At 47.9% G+C, this 25,161-nt stretch overlaps 1 protein-coding gene across 3 annotated transcripts in view; it reads left to right on the top strand.

Annotated features, from left to right (window-relative positions):
* Positions 1–25,161, top strand: part of HTR4 (5-hydroxytryptamine receptor 4) — a 90,602-nt gene that overhangs the window by 29,865 nt on the left and 35,576 nt on the right. For all 3 annotated transcript variants that reach the window (XR_010652327.2, XM_065849011.2, XM_071814621.1), the window contains exons 3-4: positions 13,135–13,260; positions 14,215–14,415. Coding sequence is in view for 2 of the 3 variants with exons in the window: in XM_065849011.2 (XP_065705083.1) it covers positions 13,135–13,260; positions 14,215–14,415 (327 nt within the window). In the remaining variant the exon portion in view is untranslated. The remainder of the gene's footprint in view (positions 1–13,134; positions 13,261–14,214; positions 14,416–25,161) is intronic.

The following is a 25,161-nucleotide window of genomic DNA, read 5'->3' as shown; positions in this document are numbered from 1 at the left end:
ACGGTCTGTGTGTGCAGAGCTCACCTGGGAGTCCAGGGACACTTGTTTTTTGTGTGTGGGGAGGGTACATAATAACTTTGCCCATGAAAACTGTGAGAGGAGCTTCTGTGTGACATGAACAGCACCTGGCGACCTTGCTGGGTGATCTGGAGAGGCCCAAACAGGGAGGACTCTGCTTCTCTTGGGCATTTACCAGTGTAGGTGGCAAATGTGCCAAGCACAGGGAGTGAGCAATGGCCTTCTGAAAGACTATTAAAGCCTTCTAGACCTTTGGTAGGACTTTCATCATCTCACTGCGGAGCGTTCCCTGTAGCCGGGAATGAAGTAAAGGTTCCTGTTGGCACGGGAGTCCCTCCTTATCTTGGAGCAGCTAAATCTGGCTGCTTTACATTGCCGGGAGCACAGGTGACTCAAATCTATGCCAGTTCTGAGTGGCGTGGTTGGCTGTTCTTGTGCGTTTTCTCTTCTTGGAGCTCCACCACTCATCATTCATTCATTCATCCCATTGCTGGGGGTGCTGCATGGCAAGCCCAGCGTTTCTAGCTCCTGGGCTGCCTCCGTTTTAGCTGGGCAGGCACCACAGAGGACTGTTCGTGGTGATTCTGCCACCACCCCACAGCTGCCGGCTGCTCAAATGCTGCTTTCAATGGGCTGCTGGGAGCTGCTCTGCTGGCGCAGTTTGAAACCCACCGGCTCAAGCGTTTTGAAAGCGCCTTGGGCACACGCGGGCTCTAGCGCAGTTCACAGCAACAGCTTGGGAAGTTGCAATTTACTAACGAGAGGCAATCCGAATGTTTCTCAGAAACTGCTAACTGCTCTCCGTGTGCTGGCTGATGTTTCCACCCTACTATTGCACGCCAGATGTTGCCCGCGTAGTTGCATTTCAGGCAGCTTTTTAGATATTTCTGTTCGCGTTTTAACCCAAGCGGCTGCGCTCTGGGCTTTGAGAGCTAGGCTGGGCTCCAGTTCTCACGCCAAACTCTTTGTGGGTCCTTGGGCAAACTGTCAAGGCTGATTGGTTGTCCCCACTGTGACACCTGGAGTTCCTGACAAGCTCCAACAGCCCCTGTTCCCCAGGTCCGTATCTGGGAAGGCAGGACTGGAAGAGCAGCTGCCGGTGTTTGCGGAGCGGTGGTTCTGCTGCGGCTCTGCTCCTGCTCTTGGGCAACAGGAGCAGCCTCTGCTGTTCGAATGGCACTTTTGAGCATGGCCGGGACTGTTCCGTGTGCTTCACGCTGCATAAAAGGCTCTTGTTTCCTCAGGTGCTGAGGAGAGGCTGTTAATGCTATTGAGAAATAAGCTTTTGAAAAAAAAAAGTCACGGGAACGCTCAGTGCGAGTCAATAGCTTTTATATGAGCCTTTTTATTGTAGCCGTTGGTGAAGGCAGACTCCCTTTGCTAAACCAGCTATGGAGAAACAATGCGTTATTTGGGTTTGTCACAACAGTGATTGCTTTTTAGTTTTAAACTGAGCCCCCGAAACAACTGAAGTTTAGGTTGATGTTAATTGCCTCCAAACTTGGCTTTACCAGCTTTAGTTTTCTCAGTTTGTTACTGAAGGTATTTTTGTGGCTTGAAGTGCCCTGAAGAACTCGGAGCCCTCCAGCACTGCTGTGCAGGGCTCATTAATCTTGTCTTGGCTGTGAGAAATGAGAAAGCAAGGTGAGGGAACAAGGAGTCAAATTGGTTGAATTAATTGTGTGCATTTGGAAGCAAAGAAAAATATTCCATTATTTAACCCAGCTGCTGTCCCTAAGTCCTCATACAGAGGCATAGTGAACGTTATTTCTGATAACAGATCTTCTGGATGATGTGCCCCCTTGAGCCGAGTTTGAACAAGTCCCAGCTTTGGAGCCTGTGCTGGCCCAAGAGGCTCCTTTCTCCATGGACTGGGGACCCCGCACCCAGCATTGGGACCAGGGGCCAAAAACCTGTGAGGAACAGGCAGAAAACCGGGCTGAGTGGGCAGAGGGGGCTGCTTGGGCAAGGGGGGGGCTGGAACCAAATAAGCATCTCATTTAATGACCCAAAGCGTGGGTTTTAGGACAAAGCTGGTGTGCTCTGAGTGCCCTGCCTGTGGGGTTTCGTAGAAAGCAAAGAGCTTAGGATTCCTCCAGCAGGTTGCAATGTAAGTGTTTATTCTTACACATACACAAGATCTTTTCTAAACCTCTCCAACTTCTAAACTTCGAGTCATTAAATCATTGTTTATCTCAGCTTCTTTGGTTACATTTCTCTTTAGGTGAGAAATACCAGGCTAAAATGTAATTTAACAGGCCAGGAGCAGCCTAGAGCTCTCTTCCTTTCCTTGTCCCCTTTCTAAGGGAAGAGAAGCTTTAATCCTCCTGTAGTATCTGCAGCATCTGTCCAGAAAGGTGTTTCCTCATGCATTTCTGTGGAGACAGACACAGTGATCGAGAACATTTCCTACAGAGCCCTGTCCTCTCTTCATTGTCCCCCAACAGGGACAGTGCAGCCATCAGAGGAGCGCACAGATGGGAGCCGAGTGTTTTCATCTTCATCCCTTGGTATACAAGTGGTCATATGTCCTGTTCCGCTCGCTGAGCTGGTGTGGATGAGTGCGCTTTGTCCCAAAAATAGTGGCAGGCAGAATACGCAGCGCTAAAAGAGCGCCAAGTAAAACCCTACAGATCCCTTATGAGGCAAAACTTAACAGTATTGATTTACATCAGCCGTAGATATGACCGTATCTAAGCTATGCTGTTCAACAAAATGAACCATTCTATACGTAGCCATTAGGCTGCCCCTTACTGGGTTTGTAGGGTTCAGCCTGGGGGTGCTGGGGTGGTTGGGCACAGTGGGGATGCCTGAGGACGATTCCTTATCTGGGAGCACTAAAATGCGCAGGGCGCTTCTGCATCTGCAGCCACAGACCTTGAAGAGCATCATTTCCCATCTGCCAGCTCTGGGTGCAAGAAGAGGGCACAGGGAAGCAAGGCATGGTGTAGAGGTTCACCTTCATATTTTTGGGCTACCAACCAAAAGCCCTTGGTAGCCAAAAAAGCCCTGAAATGAAGTTCTCTCTGCCAAATGCTCCCTACAGCCCAGGCACCACTCAGAGGAGCGGTTGCTGTTAGCAGCCTGGGCACTTTTCATATCGTTCAACTTTTTTCTCAGTTTCTAGGGAAACACTTTCTAGCACTATATTTATCAGAACATCTTTCCAAACACCTCCGCCAACACTTAATTAATGGAATTTTTAAGCCTGGCTCCAGCTTCTGCAAATTAATAGCGTGTGCTCCTTTATGGCAGCTGTGGAGCAAGTGAGATGTATGTAGTCTGTGAAATGAGTTAGAGATGCAGCAGCAGAGGGGCAGCTCCACCGCTTGTCTCCGTGTGCAGGGCGCCCCGGGGACATAAGGCTGTCACACACTTCTGCGATATTTCACTCTGCTTTTATTAGCGTGCCCTAAGGAATCTGAAAATGCCCTCGACAAAGAGCTGGGCTGTAAAAATTAACTTTTCGGGTGTCTTTCAACACATCCTTTCTTTAGCTTCAGAGTCTCTGCACAGAGTGCCAGCTAGTGAAGGTCTGGAAGATGGTTAAAACAGTCCCAAAGCCTGGGATATCCTGGGGTAGACCCAGCTCTAGGGCTTGGCAAAAGCAGGCATTGCCCTAGCCAGCAGCAGGTTGCCCCGAGCAGGGAACGCACTGGACCTTGTTGCCTGTTTTTGCCCATGACGGCTGCCTGGAAGAGCAGTTTAACCCTTGACTTTTCAGGGCTGGCCCTCAGCATTAGGCTGGTGAAATTCAATTTGTCTCCACGTTTGGGATTTTTTGAGCCAGTCGTGCTCAGAGGTTGAGAGTAAAGAAGCTGGAAGTGGGTATTAGGGTGTCGTGGGGGACGGGATTGCTGCAAAACTGGAGCTGTGTGGGAGGCACGGGGCCAGATGAGCCTTGTGAGGGTTAATAGGGCACCGTGAGTCATATTGACAGAGCTGTGTTTCCTTACAGAACAGACGCGATGCTGTGTCTCAAAACCAAAGGGTATGGGCTGTAGGTGGAAATCTAATGGCTTTTCCCCTTCCTTCAGTGAGTTAAAATTCCCCAAGTTGCTTTTGGAGAGGTGCAGGAAGGCGATCCTGAGATTCTCATAGACATCTCTTCTGGAAATGCTGCCCAGGCATTCTGTGCTATTCGCTTGGCGGTGTGTCTAGGGTCTACAATCAGTTATTAATAAATGACTGTTGATAGACTATGCCTTGGAGCAGAGTGCATCTGTGGTGCAGATAAGAAATGTGCATTTCTTCCTACCTGGTTCAGTCTTCCCCGTGTTTATTTTGACCTTATTCTGCTGTCAGTGAATCATCAGTGATGTGACTCCCTGGTCTGGTAAACAGTCACAGGTCTGAACCTCGGTCGCTGGCTGAGTTACTGTCTTGTCCCATCTGTTAACGGAGGACTTGCCATCACATGTCCCCTGAGCAGCAGCCTCTGCCTCCCCATGGGCAGAACATAAGGTAAAAGCAGCTATTGTCTGAACGGGAGCTTGCTCACCCACCCCTCCCAAAAACAGGTGAAAAAACTGGGAAAAAAACCCCAACCAACACACACCAAAAACTTCCCCAAGTCGAGGCACTGAAGATGACACTGAAGATGACACTCTGGGTGACACGCTGAGGTTTTCATTGGAGTGCAAAGCTGTAAGCGGCTTTAGCCAAGTGTCCCCCACCTGACATACTTATTGAAGTTAGTAACCAAGTTTAAATGGCCAGAGCTTTAATCACAAAACAAACTAACTTTGTGTTCTCATCCTCAGTTAAAACTCACTGTGCCATCTTACCAGAGATGTCACTAATTAAGGTTTTCAGTGCTTTCTGTCTGGCAGGTGCTGTTCGGTTTCCAACAGCCTTGCAGACCCCTAAGCAGAGACTCTGAGAACCTGGTTACCCCCGATGGGCATCCTGGCTGCTCAGCGCTGCCAGTTCCCTGCTTTGACATGGAGCAAATTACCCCCGAAACCATATGGTTGTTACTGTCTGTTGTTTCCTTTGAGCCTCGTGTTGCTCGGTCGGTCCCTTCTCTGGCAGTTGAAAAGGGCGTTGTGTTCGCAGTGTGATTTTGTAGGTGTATCTAAGGTGCAGGCATCTCACCTCTTTCTTCTGGGCTTGTCTCAAAACGTTGCTAGTAGACCCACAAGACACGGCTGACATGCCCAGTCTTTCTTCCTCCATAGGCTTTTAAACCCTCAGACTGATCCTGTGTCTCTATTTTGTCAAATTTCAGCTCTCTAGGCCGTTCTTTGTTTCCAGGTGCGCATGGGCCGTAGGTTCCGGTTTCCGACAGGACTCTCTGTTACTCTTTCCATTTCAATATGCAGCTTTCTGGCTTGTTTTCCATTCTACAGAACGTATCATCTGAGGGTGCTGCCCCTTGAATTGGGACTGCCCTTATCCCCCTGTTCTCCCCTTGAACTGTTCTTCCTTGCCTTTCTCTCACCCCCAGTTCTTGGACCAGTTTCCTCAGTCAACGGTAGGGAAAATTATGGTACCCAGGAATTTATTTGCAATCGGTCAGTTATCAAACTGAAAGAGATTTTTTCACATCAGCACACAGTGAGATAACGGGGAGAGGCAGCCGCTAGCTCACGGGTATGGCTCGAACTTGAAGTTCATAGAACCTGTGAGTGGAGAGTCCGTAACCCGATGTCACCAAGTGACTTCGAGGTCATTTCACTCCCTTGTGGGGAAGAATGTCTGTCCCTTTGCGTTGCTGTCATCTCCAGGAACGGCTGTTTCTAGGAGTCTTGGAATTGCAACGGAACAAATGCTCCCAGAGCTCCTTGGGCTGGTCTGGAGGAATGGTGGTGACTCCTGGCTGGGGTCCGGGTTGCATCTGAGCTGAGTATCTGCGCTTCCCATCTGTGAAGAGGTCCCAGCTGTTTGCTTTTCCTCTGTGCTGCTGCTGGCTCGGGTTGACATCCTTTCTTGTTTATTCGAAGTGAGAAATGTGATGGGGCCTTTGTGGAGATCATTCAGAACATGCGCTTAGCCGGGGACCTAGAAAGAGGTTTAAATAAAACAAGACATTTCAGTGCTCTGTTCTTGAATCAAGGGCTTTCCATGCCCTTGCTTAGAAATTGCACCTATCTGGAGCCTAAATATAAGAGCGAGACTCAAAATAGGAACACATGCTCTGGGGGGGAAGGTTTCTGGCTGCCACCGCTGGACCTATTATAGCTTTACCAAACTCTGGTCTTTATGGTAAAACCCATCTTGATGAGCTCCGCTGTGCTGTGCCTTAAAAACTCATTGGGACACACAGCCCTATGTTGTCTTGTTAAAAGAAGCGAACGTACCTCCTGCTGCTGTCTGAATGAGCTGGGAACTGGGTTTGTGTGTTGCGCAGAAAATGTGTTCCAGAAATCAGCGTATTATCTTGTCTGTGCCGAGTCTTCCATTAGCAGGGGTAACAACAAGAAACTCTCTCATTCCTCCGGATTCTTGAAACTGGGAAACTATCCAGGAAATATTAGAAGTTAGAGAGCCAATGGATGGATTTGTCTTTTATTGTCCAAGGAGAAAACAAGCAATGGGAAAAGTACACAGCCTGGATACTGTTAATATACTACCTGAGGCCAAGACTCTTCTGCCAGTGTTGACTGAGCACTTCTCCGTTAAGAGTGTTTCCCTGGCTGCAAATATTGTTTGCAAGAGCAAACCTTCGTGCTTTTTGATTTCAAAGTCTTGCAACCTTTAGGCTTTCAGCAAAGATGGGGACAAAGGTTTTCCCTGGTTTGAAAGTGAGAACTCGATATGGGAATAGCAATAAAGACTAAGAACTGCCGTTATGGTATTTCGATAAAGAGTTATCTGTGGGGAAGCAAATGTGCGTGGGTAGGGCAGGACTTGTTTGTTTTGGGGAAAATGTATAAGGTGTCAGGGAAACGAATGCAGGCCAGGCTGTGCGGGATCGATCCCGGTGCACCTGGTTATTGCAGGAGGCAGCACACAGATGTCTGTGGGAAATCGGAGCTCTCCGAGCATGTTTAGCATGAGTGTAAATCTTGATTTTCCCAGCTCGCTCCCATGCCAGAGAAGGTTTTATGACAAACCTGCGTCAAGTTACTCCCTGTTCCTAAACTACCGCAATAAACTTGAGATATTTGTATGTATATGTGTAATGGTGATATTACTGATGTCTCTGCAAAGTAGAATTGTTTTATACACCAACTGAGTTACGAACCTTCTGGTTCGAAAGTACATACTAGACTCTGTCCTCAACATTTATAGAATATGAAAGGGAAATGAAGGACAATCAATGGGAATGCTGCTGGGAAATAAGGTGCTTTGCAAAATCAGATCTCCTGAGCGTAGCTATATGTGTTGTTTGAGCATAGAGCCTGCGCTGGTTAGGATTTCCATATGACATGAGATAGGCAAGAGCCACTTACCTGGAAAATAGAGGATAATCACATCATTGAGATGGAATATACACCAAAGGTCAGGTTTATTTTTGTGCTTCTTTCATCATCTTCTGTTTTTCATTAAACTGATGTGTAGTTTGGTAGATGCAGTGGATTGACTTTTGAGGAACAATTCTAATTAGGAACTGATCAAGACATTTCTGATTAAAGGCATGTTTGATCTTTGGGTTTATTCAGCATTTATAAAGGAGAAATGATTGCTGCAACATCTCTGCTGTTCTTTGTCGTGTGCCCAAGTTCCTACCAATGCCAGAGATTTGATATTCTATAGAGTATTTAGTAACCTTAAAATAAGTAGATGCTGCATATCTGTGAAGTATTCTTATGTTTACATGAAAATCAAAGGGGGATATTCAGCGTGTGAAGGGGGCATTGGGAGTAAAATTTTGAAACTGGAAAGTATATTGTAAGGAATAAAACATGGTGCCAAGGTTCTGCAGATTCCCAGTAGATGTGTGAGTTTGCGACTTGTGATTGCACAGGGCTTTGCACAAGAGCTCTCCTGTGGTACTTGTTAGTGGATGCTCCCTGTAAATACCGTGGTCTTCATCTACGGCTTGTTTCATAAGTTAATTTTAGCCTATATTTTAGGTGACAGTCTAATGGTTTTTAAGGATTGTACTTGCACAATATCCCTTCCTGTGTGGGTGTACATTATGTAACGCTTGGTCTGCTGCTGGGGCAGGAGCTGAGCCAGGATTTGTGATGGTAGAGACAGACGTGACTCCTGGGCTCCCGTCTGACCTCCCTGCAGGAGGAGGGCTCCTAAGTTTAGGCTGTGCCCAAAGACTCCTTGGGTCTGGCTTTGTTTCCTACCTCTGCCACACGTTTCCCATTAGCTGTGCAAACCGCTGTGTCTCTCTGGAGGTTTCCGACCTTCATCCGTACGAAGATCCTCATAAAGCATTGCACTGTTCAGGATCAGTTTGCAGCCCCAGATCCGATTTCCATGCAGAAAAGGCAAGAACTTCTGCTGCTTTAAGCTGTGGTGGCCACAAAGCCAGAGCTTCAGTGTCTCCCAAGGTCCTGCAGTGTCTGGCAACGCTGGCACGAACCCGCTCCCCACACGTCCCAATCACCTGCGCAGCCCACACACGGCAATTTTAACACCATTTAAATAGCCTGTCTTCTTCGCCTCATCTTGACAATTGATTTTAATCAGTATTATCAGCTGCTTGGAACAATCCAGCATAGAGAGCAGTGTAGGGGAAAGGGACCTGGGGGTCCTGGTGGGCAACAGGATGACCATGAGCCAGCAGTGGGCCCTTGTGGCCAGGAAGGCCAATGGTACCTGGGGTGTATTACAAGGGGGGTGGTCAGTAGATCGAGAGAGGTTCTCCTTCCCCTCTACTCTGCCCTGGTGAGACCCCATCTAGAATATTATGTCCAGTTCTGGGCCCCTCAGTTCCAGAAGAACAGGGAACTGCTGGAGAGGGTCCAGCGCAGGGCAACAAAGATGCTGAAGGCAGTGGAGCATCTCCCTTATGAAGAAAGGCTGAGGGAGCTGGGGCTCTTTAGTTTGGAGAAGAGGAGGCTGAGAGGTGACCTTATTAATTTTTCTAAATATATAAAGGGTGAGTGCCACGAGGATGGAGCCAGGCTCTTCTTGGTGGCAAACAGTGATAGGACAAGGGGTAATGGGATCAAGCTGGAACACAAGAGGTTCCACTTAAATTTGAGAAGAAACTTGTTCACGGTGAGGGTGTCAGAGCCTGGCCCAGGCTGCCCAGGGAGGTTGTGGAGTCTCCTTCTCTGCAGACATTCAAACCCGCCTGGACACCTTCCTGTGGAACCTCAGCTGGGTGTTCCTGCTCCGGGGGGGATTGCACTGGATGATCCTCTGAGGTCCCTTCCAATCCCAAACATACTGTGATACTGTGGTAATGCTCTGAAGCGCTATAGTAGCGCTCAGCCTCCAGGAGATACGTGATGATGCTCCAGGACCAGCGATGTTGTCAGGAGCTTTGTCCCGAGGAGGTGACCCGAAGGTCCCGTTTTATCGTTGGTGACCCTGCTCGGGCCGCTGCTGTTCCCAGAGCGACCCTGTGTCCTGAGCCCCACGCCATGGGGGCAGCAGGTCGGTTTGCAGAGCGTTTCTGAGCTTCAAACCAGCCTTAAAGCAGAAAACCTCATCCCTTCCCACCTGCGCCACCACCACGGTTTATTTGGTTAAAAAAAGAACCCAAACCAAAACCATCCACGCTCAAACCAGTCATATGACTGAGTTATTTTGATATGTGGAGCGCTGTTTATTTCTGGCTTGTCAATACTTTAATTAATTTCAATCTGTTTGTAAAACAGAAGTGAAGAACATAGTTGATTTGAATCCGTTAGAAGTTGTCCTGCCATCTGCACCGTCTGGAGCAAAGCGGCACAGGCAGTGTGGCAGTTGGAGGCATTAAAGGAAATTATATGCTTCTGGACTAATGCTGACTTCTGATGAATATTTTTAGGTGAGGGTTGAAAGGAATGTAACATCTGGAAAGCCATAGATCAAGTAAAACGTTCCCCATTGTCATGTTTCTAGGTTGTTAGGTTTACTCATAAAATAACATCTTGATTTTTTAAGTGTTTAACACTCAGCCTCTGATTTTATGCCTAGGAATAATCAGGGGAGTAGAAAGGAGGAGAGGCAAATGACGGCTTGTTTGTACTTAAAGACCTACATGAAGTATCATGTCCGCTGGAGTTACAGTGGGAAAAGCCGTGGCTCAGTTGAAAACCAAGCAGATCGACTCCTTTGGGTGCTCCCCATCCACCGAGGCCACTTTTATATCAAGAAAGCTGTTCTAGGCTGCACTGCTCTGAGCTTTTCATCTCCTTCAGTGAGAATCACACACACATCCCTTGTTACAAAGTGCTCACCACATCCCGGCCGCCTCCAGGAGATGCTCCAGGTCATTCCTCTCTGGTTTGAAACGGGCCATCCCGCCTCCTTTCAATCAGCTGTGCACAATCGTATCTATTCAACACTCGCTCTCTTTTCCACCCCTCTCTGTCCGCAGGGGGGTCTGTGTGGGGCCCAAGGTGCTCTCAGCACTGAGCTGTTTATCAGTGATTTTTCCCCTGCGGTGGCAGGGAGGTCGGGTCGGGGCAGGACGTGTACTGAGACCCATGGTCGTACCAACACGGCTGAGCTGTGCAGTTTAATTGCTGCATAAAATATGCCAAAGCGCTTGGGGTGTTCACAGGAAAGCAGAAACTGAGCTTGAAAAAACAGGCTTTTTTTTTTTCCTCCACATTATTGACTATACAGAAGAGCCTTTTAGATGTGTCCATATATGGGTTTTAAGCATTCATTCCACATCAGTATTTTGCCTTTTTCCTTAAATGATTTCTATATCCCTACTAACCAACAATCATTTTATCTGAATCTCATTTTCTCATAATAGCAAAGCCATCAATCTCTGCTTTATTAAACAGGGAAGCATGCTTGGAAGCCAGAGCACTCAGATTTGATCAAAGATGTTATGCAAACCATTGATTTTAATTTGCAGCAATATCCACTTCTTCCATTATTAACAGCTTTAAATTACTGAGACGGAATAATTAACAAATATTGCTACTTGATGATAGGTTATTCAAAAGGTAGATGTGTGGAAACATAGCCCAGATGAATGTTCTTCCTGCATCCCCAGTGATGCGAATGCGTATTTAATGTTCCCCGGGGGAGCGATGCAGCATGGCATGAGAGAACTGCTCTTTGGAGAGATCTCCCCAGCACTTTTGGAACTATTATCACAGCGAGTGCTCCACTAACAAGTGTGCCAGTGTGTTTCTGACCTGCTGGTCTCTGTTCAGAGCCCTGGGCTGCGGGCAGCCGAGTCAAATGCTGCAGATGCCACCGGCCTCAGGTTGCCTGTGCCCACCAGATGGGAAATGTGGCCTTAAAATGTGACTCTGGTTCCTGGCTGAAGCACCTTTGGTCTTCAAGCAGGGCAACATCTGGTGGAGTGTGGCTCAGTGCTGGCCTCCTTTGGCATTTGCAGAGATTGATTTGATGAGCAAAGCTCAAAATCTCTGTGCACCGAAGAAGGGCTGTGGTGGGGAATCATCTTCAGTGTCTGTTCACTTGCAGAGCTGAGAGGCTGGAGGAGGGGGGGTCTCTGTCCTGGGCAATAAGCTTGTTCATTGAGCAAAATGTCTGGGGGCACCGAGCAGACCTGAGTCTTCCCCTGCCATTATGGTCCCTGTCCTTCTTCATGAGCCCAAATGAGAGGAAAACATCTGGGTTTCTTAGAAAAGGAGATGGCAAATACTCACCTTGCAAGGACAAATCTCCCTTCCACCCAGAACCGCATCCCTGCGCTCTGGGTGTTATTGCTTAGCAAAACTCAGCTGAAATTCAGCGTCAATCTTCTGCCTCAAAGCACCGAACTTGGCCAGTTATAACTTCTGAATTATAACTTCCTTGAGGCTGTAGGAGTTTTCAATGCAGAAAATCCTGCTGCTAAGGAAGAGCACAGAGGTGTCTGCAGCTATTTCTGTCCTAGCTGCACGGTGAAAATCAGCATTTCTCTCCACCTCCAGAGCCCTTTTCTCCAGCATCCTCCCAGCTCCCTCCTCTCCCGTCCCACAGAGCCTCCCGTGCCCGTGTCGTGGGGAGCAACGTGCGCTGGGGGTCGGGGCACCCGGCTTGTCCCTGCTGTGTGGGACATGGACACTGTCACCCCTGGGACGGCAGCAGCAGGGGGGGGTACGCCTGGACAGAAGGGGTGCGACGCAATGGGAAGAGCTTGGGGATGGGGCCATCCCTTTGTTGGCAATAGCAAGCGACAGCCTTGGCATTTGTGGGGGTGTCCTATGTAGGCACAGCTGCTTTCTAGCAAGAGATGAGCAGGCGGTTGAGATCACCTGTGAATTTACTGCTTCATAGTGGTTACTGTGAAATGTTTCTGCCCAAGTGCAAACCCCTTGCCTTTAGGATCAGAGCAGCTCATTCAAGGAACGCGTCAAATCAAAATGCTTCACTCCTCATCTCTATATCCCTCTGTGGGATGAGGTCCCTGCACATCCTGACGCCAAGGGCCTGTCCCGGGGTAGCGCAGTGTCCCCACCGCGGGGAGGGGACCGGGACCTCTCAGCAGGCAGCCTCAAAATCCTGGGGCTTTCCTTAAAAGAGCAGCGCTCTCAGCCCCCAGGTCCTGCATGCTGGAGCGAGAAGCCCCATCCATGGCCAGCTCACCCCCATAGGGCTGGGGGATGAGGAGGGTGTCTCTCCCCCTCCGTACACGCTGCAGAGTGCGGATGCAAGCTGCTCAAATAACACATTGATCAGAACTGTTTAGGAACAGCAGAAGGACAGGCAAAGCTAGATAAGACAAAATATAAATCTAACTCCGCCTGGCTCTGTATAAACCAAACCATCATCATCCTCTTTACCACTCTGCCAGCGTGTGTGTGGTGCCATGCTCGCTTGGGAGGAAAGGGAACAGCTTTTGTATGGCGCTGCTGAGTGTGTGGTTTGACATTTAGTTTCACAGATGCAGCCCCGGAGCGACGTTAGCCTATTGTGAAGGTTTATTTAGACAGGTACAATTACAGCTCGGCAGTGAAGGTGCCTTTGATCCCGGCATCCCCATTGTTCCTGAGGCTTTTCATCCCCGCAGGTACCCAGTTAGCAGCCTGTGGCTGACACCTGCCTTGGAAGTTGCTTCTTGTCTCTTTTCTTGTGTGTGCTCCCCAGTTCGAGTGAGACCTTCGGCGTCGCGGAGAAGATCGTGCTGCTCACCTTCATCTCTGCCGTGATCCTGATGGCCATCCTGGGGAACCTGCTGGTGATGGTGTCCGTGTGCCGGGACAGGCAGCTCAGGTGAGCCCCCCAGCCGGCCAACTGCGGGTGGGCACAAGGGGAACCCACACTTAAACGGTCCTGTGTTTGCAGCTAAGGGCACAAACTGCTGCGATGAAAAGCGGCTGTGGCCATGCATTGCACCACGGCGACGTCAGATTCTCCCGTTTACCTCAATGCATCCCCACTTGGATTTACACTGTGGTGGCGGCATCATTTTGTTATCTATCTGCTACATTTTTAGCACTCTCGGTGTAAAAAAACACATAAATCAGTGAAAAACAGAGCTAAGCAGCAATTCCTTGGAGAAGCAGGTTGGCCGCTATCCCTTTTCCATCTCAAATTTCCAACCAAGCCCATCAGGACACCACACAGGTCATGGTCCCACTGCAGTTGTGCCACAGCTGGGCAGATGCTGCCGGTGATCTGGGGGGGTCCCGAGGAGCTGCTGCCTCTCGTGATGCTGCCCCTGGGAGCTGTGAGGAGCAGAGTGAGAGATTCAACAGCCTCTATTCATATTCTGCGTGGGATTTTTAATGGATATAATTCTATTTTATTGTTATGATTTAAAAAGTACTCTTCAAGTTAAAATTACAGCTTCGGTCTCGATTCTTCTCGGTGCTTTCTGGAAGGATTTTCTCAATTTACAAGTTAAAAACAAAATCCTCCTCCTCCACTCTGAACTCTTCAGTGCAAGCTGCAAGGCTGAGCTACATGCAGGGGCCTGTGAGCATCTATTTGCCTCTTCTGCATGAGCAGAAAGATGTTTTCATGCAGAGAACCCAGTGGAAATACAGCTGTAAAACCCAGGAACAAGCTAGGGGTGACCATGCAAAGCAAGGAGTACATTAGAGGGGACCTTTCAGTGTGACAGAGCCAATTAGACCCAAACACAAGCTGAAATCTGTGGCCATACGTAGAGGATGCTGCACTGGAACTATTTACTCCACCCTGATTTTGTGATCTGTCTTGCAGGAAAATCAAGACCAACTGTTTCATTGTTTCCCTGGCCTTTGCGGACCTGCTGGTGTCAGTGCTGGTGATGCCGTTCGGAGCCATCGAGTTGGTTCAGGACAACTGGATCTACGGAGAGATGTTCTGCCTGGTCCGAACGTCCCTGGACGTCCTGCTCACCACGGCGTCCATCCTGCACCTCTGCTGCATCTCGCTGGACAGGTATGAGCACAGAGAATAAATAGAGTTGCTTTAAGTTTCTTCAATGTTGTTCTTTGTCAGCAGTAGCCCAGGGGAAAGTATGAACCTGCTGGGAACCACAGAGTGATAAATCTCCCTCAGTAGCTCATATTGGAGGGTACCGTCTGAATCCTCATCAGCGCAGGAAAGCTTTGAAAGGAGTGAGGTTTGAATCGATAGAGCGAGCCAGGTTCTCAGCTGCTCTGCTCTGTTTGCATCGCTGATCAGATGTGGCGCAGTTTCTCCTTTAAAGTCACCTCCAGGATGTGTGCGAAGGAGGGAGCTGCAGAGGCGCGCGGTGCCCGGGAGGGTGTTCGCTGCACATGGGCTGCTCTTTGCTCTCAGGCAGAGGGACGGGAAAGGTTCTCCAGGCTGGCGGCTGGTGCAGCCTGACATGGATAATTATCACAGCCTTTATGGTTCGCTTGCTGAAGAATGGCGCCTCTGCAGACTGGCTGCAGAGCTGGTGCAAATATTAGGCGATTCTCTGGTATTGTGTTCTTGTTTCTCTTCCCAAAACTGCTTTATTGAGTGCTTGTTAGAGCGGTGACCACCACACACACCAGCATTAGCGGAGACTGGCAGCAGCATCCCTGAGACCAGCTCCTGCTCTCCAAACACACTTGAATTTGCCATAGAAACTCTTCTCTGTTGTCTGATCCCCGCAGGGCATATACAGCTCTCCAAGCCATTCAATCTTGCTGTAGAAGTTCATCTTGGATGCTTTTTTGACTCCATTTGGAGCTCTGACGCTGACATGAGAAAAGGCAGAATTTCATCTCAGACATTTCAAAAGGTGTCTTTCTTCCCCCAGTACAAGAAGGCACAATTATGTCTGTGTTTTCTGTCGATGAGTGTCAGCTGAAAGAGAAATCTCTGTCTCCTGTGAAGAGCAGAATGCCGAGTCAAGTGCGTGGCTTCCATCACTTTCCCTTTGATCAGACACCTCAGTATCAACCCGACTGAGTCCCAAGGGTACAGGCTGATGAGTTCTCCCAGGACCAAATACAGAGTTCAACCGACCCACCATGATGCTCGAGACAGACCAAGGTGCCTCTTGTAGCGCTGGACTTGCTCTCCTGAACGGCTGTAAATGAAAATGTTATGGAGAAGGGTCAGCCCCTGGTCATCTTCCTCTCTTACAGCTGTTATTTCTTCCTCTGATTGACTGACTGGCTGATTAACATGATTTTCAGAATCCAGTAGGGTACTGTAGCATCACTGAGGTTGTTTAACATCTACCTGGGTGTTGTCCTCGAGCGCAGAAAAAGTCCCAACCTGAACAGGGATTTCTCTGCTAATTCATGGGCTCTGTCCTGTCCCAAACAGTCTATTAAAAATATTTCATTTCTTCCTGAATCACCACTGTATATGTTCCTTTACATTTCTGCAGTGCTTGCTCGCTGCCACGGCCTGGCAGCCTGATGAGGTAGATCAGAAAACATGTTGTACAAAAGCAATTGCTTTCTACCACACAAGCAGCAGATTCTGATGAGTGTAGATCCAAAACCTGATACCCCTTACCTGGCAACACTGTCAGGTCCAAACATTCACAAAGAATGAGGCCATTATTATTTGTTTTCCTACTGGGCCTATTTAATAAACCGTTTTCTGATTGAAATGAAATGTGAGGTCTTTCCTTCGATCTCTCAGAGGTGGCGTTTGGGTGGAAGAAGATGGCGAATGTAGACATTTTGATTTTGGCTCTTACCACATCCCTAAGGACGTTCCTTGGTGTGTTCCTTGCTGCACTGAGGGGTTATGGCACTTGTGCCAGTGACAGCCCCGCTTCACCCCGGTGTCCTTTTTGCTCCATTTTGCAGAGATTAATTCACTTTTGCTGCCATGACTTTGGCTGCTGTTCCAAACCTCCTCAGCAAGGGGGACAGCAGGGATGGATAAAGAATAACAGGTCCATTTTCCATACCAAAAGAAGGCCAAACCCCACCTTTTAAATCTGCCTGTTTCTCCTTTCCCGTGTGCCAGCCCCTTGCTGTGACTGTCCCGGGAGCAGCAGCTCCAGGTGTGTTCTGGTCTCTGTTCATCCTGAGCAGGGCAAGGAGAACATTGGGACCTCACTCCAGGCCAGTGCTACAGGGGAGAAGTGAAATATCCACGCTTCAGCCACATTGGAATAGATACGAGTACAAAAGTTGTCTAAATTCCACCTATTTCTTGAGCACTGCTGGTTTTGAAAGTCCTGTTCCTTTTGCAAACTGAACTCAAGGAGTTGTGCTGTTCCTGGTGCACATTAGTTAAAATGTGGGTACCCAGCGGCGCAGTCTAATAGAGATTAATGACTTGTCAGAATAACCAGCCTCTAACCCAAATGAGCAGCACGTGCTGTTCACAGCTCCTGATTTCCAGCTACTGTGCCGAATTTTCCTTTTGTGACTCCTACTCCAGGCTTTCAAAGTGGATCCTTCCCTGTGCAAATGTCAGTTGTGACTTGAAAAGGCTTCCAGACAGTTTATTTTCATGGTGTTTTTGTGGTATCTCCAAACAACTTTCAGGTGAGCTCAAAATACTCTGATATGAGTAAGAGCAACCTGTCTTTCTGTTCCTCTCTTGGCTGCAAAGCCTCAGACGTCGGCTTTGAAGGTTGCAGGCAGAAACTTGGATTTCTGTGACAGTTTCTGGCTGTTTTGGGGTGGGTTTTTCCATGGTGAGAACTGACTCCCAGACAATGGTAAGAGGACAGAACAGGTGAGGAGGTGGCGTTGGGCGGCCCTGAGAAGTCGGAGCAGGTGGCTGGGCGCCTGTGTTTCTGTGCAGGGCAGGATGGCTCAGGCCATGGTGGAGCTGTTCTCCATCCACATCTCCATCTCCATCTCACCCCTGCCTCCTTCACAGCGGTTCATTTAATTTTCCTAGCCGGTCTGTTCATTCAGACTGTATGGGAGTGTGCTTTGCTAGCTGGTGGCTTGGTTTTTTACTGTGATTCATATATTTCCTGCCTTCTGTTTTATTTTGGGGCGTACAACTGTGAGTTGTTTTAAAGAAACTGGGTGCTTAATCTAATCCTCAGGGCTCAGTTTGCAAAGTCATTCTGTTCAGCAGAAAGTGTTGCTTGAAAAGGCTTTTATCTGATAGTATCTTGTATTTATTTCCATTACTGCCTCTGGGGGGAAAAGAAAAAAGGCATTCAGGCTTTAATTCTCAAAGGTGTTTGAGAAAATCTGGATGAATCACCACAGGATAAACTGATCTTACCGGTCAGAGCCAGGGAGCAAAGTCCTGCAGGGACTTAGAGCCATTCTTCATCTCATCTGAAAAAGTGGTTTTCCGAGATAGCAGAGATGCCTCAGGGCTCACTGAATCCAAGTTCTGCTGTCACTGGGTTGTGCTTTTTCATCATGTGTTTGGTCTTCTAATAGAAAAGAAAGATTTAGCCTTGAATTAACCATTTATTGATCCATTCTTTGTGCCTATGCAATAAAAATAATTGCACTGCATATAAATAGACCAAGTGGCTAGGGTAGGGTCTCCAAATACAGGTGACCTGTCAGGAAGGCAGTTTTCTTCTGCAGGATTTGCAGTGCAGTTTGCAGTACAATTACTTGTCAAAGTCTTGGGGGAAAAAAACAAAACAAAACAGAGAAACAAACAGGTCCTAACTGTCTGCATCCGTAGGCTCAGGTGCACATCTGGCACCTCTGCTCTTCGTGCATCCAAAGCATCCTGCATCCTCTCTCTCTTGCTCCAGCTCTCCTGCTGTGTCCCAGCCCATGACACTTTCCTCCCAGTCCATGTCTCCGCTGGGCAGTAGGTACCACGTTTGTATGTGTGTTCAAAACATTTCCAGGTTTGCTGTGTAACACGCAACAGAACTGACCTGTGTGTTTGTATATTCAACGTTAATCTTGCTGGAATTCAAACGTACTGCATAATCACTGCTAAATACCGGCTAAAGCAAAGCAGATGTACCCAAAGAGTGTTGGAGCACCAGAGTGACAGATGCTTGTTGCACCGTTTACAAACGTTAATTAGCATGAATGCACTGCTCAGACATCAAATTAGCACAATCCCTTGAGAGAGAGGTCACCCCCAAGCCCGGGTGCCGTGCAGTCTGGAGAACAGACCCTCTCAGGTGTGGGGGCACAGGGCTGGCGAGGTTTGGTGGTCGGGGGATCTGCCCGCCCTGCCCGTCCTGCCTGCTGCCGCGTTCCCAGCGCTGCATCACATCGCTCCCCGTGCTCGTCCCTTAGCGTGGGGTGACAGCCGGGGCGCAGGGGGACAGGCTGGCCCACTGAGGACACCTGGGGCACGTTTAGGCTCGTGGGGGGAGCGCGGTGTCTTTCTCAAGGACTGGGAGAAAGCAGCTGTGCCCAGCGATGCTCGGTGGAACATCTGCCGGCTGGCTGGGGAGGTGATTAGCGGGGAGACTTAGTAGGTTTTAAATAGCTATCAGTAAGTAATGACGAGGCGGTCTGCAATCTGATTATATGACACAAATTCCAGCTATAGTTTAGAACCAGGCCGTAATCCCCTGTGCCCTTCTCAGCTGGAAAAGCATCTGATCTCGCACAGCCCCCAGGGCAGGGGCTGAGCGAGGGCCAGCGGACACCATCCGGGGGCTGCGAGATGCGGACGTAACCGCAGTTACCCCTGTTGGCACTGGGCAGCAGGTGAACGTGGGGTTTGCAGAGGTCAGGTCTGAAAGCACTAAGAAAAATAACAGGGCAAATGGCCATGGCGCAGCCCAAGGGATGCACTGTACTGTATTAATCTTTGCAAGCCCTCTAGAAATATGGTGATTTATTGTGCCGCTGTTGCTGCCAATAACCCTCACACACACCAACCCACACGGGGACCATGAGGGAGTCCTATATCTGCGTTTGGCAACATACGCTTGTTTGTATTACTAGCTAAATTTATCCAGTTCCAATTAACTGTTCTCTTTAGCGGTTTTCTCAGCGTAATTATCTCAACACCGGCAGGCCGTTGTTTTTCTAATAAGAATTTAATTTTGTTAGATAAAATAATTTTAGGCCATTTTTTTTCCTGGACCAGCAATGCATAACTTCATTTTATTTGGCACAGTCAGAGACCGGAGCTTATTTGCTCAGTGGGGAAAACGAAAAGAGAAAGAGGTGTTCCTTCCAACAAAATGTAAAAATCTGGTTATACAGGAGCCAGAACCTGGTTTCACTGAAATATCAGCAAAGCCAGTAGTGTTGTTTTAATTTCGCACAGGCACAAATAAATTGAGATCCTCGCTCCTTAGGCTTCATCACTTGGCGGTCAAGGTTTAGCTGAAGACGCTGGCCCGGTCTGGATTCCCTGAGGGAGATGAGGAGCAAAACCACGCTCAGATTTGGGCTTTGTGGGGCGTGCGAGAGCAGAGCTCCAAAAACACAAGGAAGGGGATTTTGTGCCAGCCAAATTCTTATATATAAGCTGTGTGCTGCAAGGAGAAGCAGCGTCTCTCTGATGAGATAAACGCCTGTGTTGCCTGCAGTTTTCCCCGGTGCAGCTCGGTGCCCTCAGCTCCTCCCGGTGTCCCTGGGGTGGCAGCTCCTGGCGTCTGCTGCCTCCTCTTCATTCCTTTGGCTTCTCTTTCCTTAGGAACTCAAGAACAAATCATTCCAGCCTCAGTGTTTAAGGGATGGTTCAGACACACACAGCCACGGAGCCTATATGGGCACGGTTGTTGCACCCCAGCTTTGAGAGGCAGCCAATAGCACCCACTGTTTTCCCACCCTTTTGCCGTCTTTCTCCTAAATTATTTAAAAGGGGCAAAAAATTATTCAGTATGAGTGTTCAGTAAATTCTCCTTGGCTCATTTTGGCCGCAGTGATGATAAAACATATGGTGTATATATATATAATTTTATACGTGCACATGACACCAAATGGCTTTAAATGTGGGCCGCCCACAGAACCAGTCTGTTTATTAAAGGTGGGTGTGTATTTGTCTGTCTGTGATATCTAAAGAGCCTCTTGCAGGGTAGTGTCTACATACCTGTAGCTCAAACAAAATTGTATTGCAAACCAGGGAGATGCTTTAATTGTCCTCCAAGGAATTATCTAATGCAGCTAAGTAATTCTAATTCTGTAATGCCTGGAAGGGAGGGAAGAGCAGCGGGGTGGTCAGAGCATCACTGGTGCTGAGGCAGGAGCTCAGGGCTCCAGGGCTGCTCTCTGGAGATGTGCCCAGAGCAGTTTTTCCACGGCCATGGGCTGGAGGAGGCGCTGGGCTGCCCACGCTGATGGGTGCCCAGATGTGCTGGCTGGTGGGTGCCCAGATGTGCTGGCTGGTGGGTGCCCAGATGTGCTGGCTGCTGGGTGCCCAGATGTGCTGGCTGCTGTACTGCTGCTTGCTTCTCTCCAGCCACAGAAACCGGTGCATGTTAGCATTGTGCACTCAGCTGGTTATTTAGCTTCTTAGACCTTTTATTTCCGTCTTGACCACAGATCCCAGTGACAAATGCAGTCTCATTGTGTCGGTGCTTGATGAGTATGTAGACAGTCACTGCCACAAATAGCTGTCCTTGCCACAGACCACAGCTAAATTATGCTGCCGTCAGACCTAGGTCACCAATGTGTTGAAATGCAATGCTGTTTCTCAGTCTTTCCATTTCTCATCTCCAAGAACCTAAAAGCTATTAACTTGTAATAACTGCAGGTGTCATCACTTAAAAGTTGATGTGCTTTTGAGATTATTTTCTTTTTCCTGGCAGAAAGGCAGGATGTGGTGCGAGGAGTGTGCATACATGGGTGTGCATGTATGCATAGGGTTGTTCATACAGGCAAAATGGCAACAGCAGACTCCCGTGGTTTCCAACACTTATATTTCCACGAAAGCCTTGGGCCAACACAGCAAATTCAGCATTCAGTTGTGCAAGGCAAGAGTGTAATTGAGGTTCATTTTCTGTCTGTTTTCTCTTTGGCTTCACAGCTTTCCTTATATCTGCCATCTCCAGTTTTCACATATGCACAAGTTTAACATTAGGCAAGCTGTCCATGATCCTGCTGCTGGGGAATGTGATATTATGTCTTCTTTACCCAAAGTGCTGAAGGCTGTTAGGTACAAATGTGTTGCTGATGTACATTTTATCAGGCATTTATATCTGCTTTCTGGTCTTATGTGTAGCACCGGCTGTAAAGACGAGCTCGCTGACAGGCAAAGCGCCTGTCTTGTTGGGAAAGGATAAAATGCTCTGCTCTTGCAGCTGGTGGACGCTGTGTATACAGTTGACCGCGGCAGCTCTGACTGGTGATGTATGTAGAAATATGGAGGAAATCGCCCCGCACATTCGGGCACTGAGTCTCTGAACCCTGAGCATTCTTTTGTAGCTTTGATGAAGATGATAGAGGTGCCTTTGCATCCCCTGGGGTGCTGGAGAATGTCCATAACACTTTTGGAAATTGATCCGTATCGCTGGAAGACAAGGGAGAGTCACATACGTCTTCCTGGAGACAGAGCCCGGCCACCGCAGTGCTCCACAGGGCCACCAAGGGCCACATCACGAACCCTCAGCAGCCCGACATCTGCAGGGTTGCAAGAGCCGTAGGTGAGGCCATAGGGGCTATGGATTTGTTCTTCTGAGCCACCTGCAGCGTGTTAGCGCTTGACTCGTTCATGCGGCAAATGTCTGATATGGGAAAGGAAAAGTATTATAGTAACCTTTGCTTTATGGAGCTGCTTGGAAGATCTACAGCTCCAGGAAGGGATTCTTGTATTTCCCCTTCGGCGAAGAATGTCATAACAGAGGCGGAGAAGAGGATGTGTTCACATCCTCTGCTTGCTGGGGGTAACAGGGAAGTTAACGTTTTCAGGGAACTGCAGAAATATGGGGCTTGGTTGATAATAGTAAGAATTAATATTTAATTGAACTTCGACATCGTATTAATCATGTGTATGTATTACATTTTATATTCATCCATCACATTGTCATATCGGTACATAATAGATATGCTTTATGAGCACAGGAAAACAGCTTTAGCTTGGAAAGAAGCAGAAATGTAGACTAAGAAAATGCCTTTATTTCAGCTTTTGACTAAAACTATTGATAATCTTAGAGATCTAATTACTTTTCTCTCAGTCAATAACTAGCTGCTTAAATGCCCAAACCACCACATACATCAAATCAGCAGCTTGTGTTTCTCTGCCTCCCTCGCCATCAGCAACATTGTCACCTGCTCTGGGCTGCAGAACCTCGTTACGATAACGATGTCGGGCTGGAGGGACCCAGCTCTGCTTTCTGAAGGCAAGGGAAGTTATGGTAGCAGCACTTAGCAAAAAGAAAAAAAAAGTATATATATATAATCTTCTGACATATAAGCGGAGGAAAATTGCTGCTGAATCACTGAGAGGGAAGAAATATGAGAGCTTAAGGTGTCATTTTTACAGGCATAATTTTTGCTCTAATGGCCTTTAATAGCATGTAGAAATCAGCGTAACGCTGTCAGCTGCAGCGGAGATGGAAGTGCAGAAAGGTAATAACTAAAACTGCTTGGAAGAATTGTTTTCCTGCTGTACTTAGCTAGCAATGTATCATGGGTTTCCTTTCCTGTTTGCTTATTCAACTTGTGAAATGGTAGCCGGCGTCTTGGCTGTTCTTCTCCGTTTATTTATTGAATTTCTTCTTTTGCCCTTTCTGCAAATAAATGTAGTCCCTCGTGACTTGCAGTCTCTTGCCACTGGGCATGGCACAGGAATCCTTTGATGTCCAGCACTGGGTAGCATTTTCCAGTAGGTGCCTCTCAGATAGCAAACAATTAAATACACCAGACAGATCTCCGGTGTGTACGGAGTCAGAAGAGCAGCTGCACGTAACGCCAAGAGAAGCACCATCTGTCCTAATGAGCAGTCAAAAACGTTACCGAAAATACCTGCTTGAATTCAAAGGTCAGTTTATTTCCTGAAGGAAGGGAATCTGGAGAGCAGGGGGAAATCCAAATGCAATAAACTATTGCAGCGCAGGACAGGGTTACACAAACACACCGTGGCTGATATGAGGATGGTAGTTATCCCAGGAACAAGGGAAAGATTTGTTCTGTCCTCTGAAATAATTAAGATATTGAAATCTGACCATGATGGTCTTGATTGGCTGATAAACTCGGAAAAATGTAGGTTGGAAAGGAGCTCTGGAGGTCTCTGAGCCAGCCCCCTTCTCAAAACAGGGCCAGACTTGGATCTTCAGTCTTTAATGAGGCCGCTCAGGGCCTTACCCAGTTGAGTTCTGCAGATCTTTGGGGCTGGACACCTGGTTCAGCTTGTGCTGCAATGAGGGCAAACTCAGAACAAAGTAAATCCTGTTCCTGTAAATGATTTAGCGTCTCCTTCATGGGAGGGACGTGAGGGTCACGTTGGTGGGGACAGGTACGGGACCCCCTGGGGCCATGGCTGTTGGGATGAGCTCCATGGGAGGAACATTCCACCCGGTGCTCTAAAAGAACCATTACTGTCAAATATACCATTGCCTTTACAGTGAACCTTTCCAGAGGAGCGGGTTGATTTTCGTGCACACACCAAACCAGACGAGAATGTAGAAATGATCAAATTGAAGCAGCTGAACGCTCGTTTCAACAGGTTTTCCCCTGTGACGTTTTGAGTCTTGTTTCAGAGAGACTTTTAAAGAATGTTTTCTTTTGACATTTTGATATTATCTCAAGACTTTGTGTGGAATATATCGGCTGATTTCATCAAAACAAAGCAGTTCGGTTGACTCCATGTGAGTTTAAAAAAAAGTCTTAAATTTGGAAATTCTTAGATTTTTGTGCCTGGATAGCACAAAACTTTCGTTTTCTGCTCAAATCGTGATGAAATAAGTTGTACACTTCGAGGACATCTCTCTAATACATACACATGAACGATGTGTATGTGTGCATTCACATATGTCGTATTCCAATGTGCTGCTGGCACTTAGAAATTATCTTGGGCATCTCCTCATTTAGTGGTCCAGCTTTAGTGTGTGTTTGCTGATTTCATGGCACTAATTCCTGATTCTGCTGACCTCATAAAACTGATTTCTATAGACATTGGGCAGCGGGGGGTCTCTCTATGTGCACTTTATAACTTGACGTTGAGGTTTGACTCAAATTCTCTGACAGAAATCATTCTTTCCCTTTATAAATGGAGAAACTGCGGCCACTTTTTAGCTGCCGTGCTCCTGTCCTATGGGGCTCCTTATTGCGTGGTTTCTGTGCTTACCCCATCTGGAACCTGCATCTACCAGTTGATCGCTATTAATCCACTAGGAAAATATATTCATCAGGCAAATACATCCAGTTATTCAGAAGACCTGAGAATTAATGACCGGTTCTGTTGTGTCTGGACCGCGGTTCCCTCTCGCAGCCGCGGGTCCATCACTACCGGGCTATCTCTACAACGTGTGCTGAAATCCCAACATCTAGCGATCAAACACATTTCATTGGGAACCTGAGACAGGATCGCCAAAGGTCTGCAGCAGGATGCCAGGGTTGCTGCTCTGCTGTGCCTAGGGGCAGAAATTCATTTCAGAGCGATGAGATTTCCAGTTTTAGGTTTGATGCACCTTCCTGATGCAGGAATCCGCCAGCAGGTGGGTAGCACAGGGACATCTACTCTTTGGGTAGATGTTTTTAGTCCATAGTTAGTTGTATTATGAATACATTGGATGGATCAGGAGGAGAAAAGAGAGCACAGGGCACGTCCCCTTGGTGGTGAGAAGACTAGAAACCCTGTGTTTGTTCTGCTCTTGTGACAGACGAGAAGCTGATTCCTGGGTGGTAGAAAGGGAGC

Source organism: Patagioenas fasciata, chromosome 14, assembly GCF_037038585.1.
Source record: "Patagioenas fasciata isolate bPatFas1 chromosome 14, bPatFas1.hap1, whole genome shotgun sequence".
Lineage (NCBI taxonomy): Eukaryota > Metazoa > Chordata > Aves > Columbiformes > Columbidae > Patagioenas > Patagioenas fasciata.
Note: the sequence above shows the minus strand (reverse complement) of the source record. Positions and strands in the feature narration are given on the sequence as shown.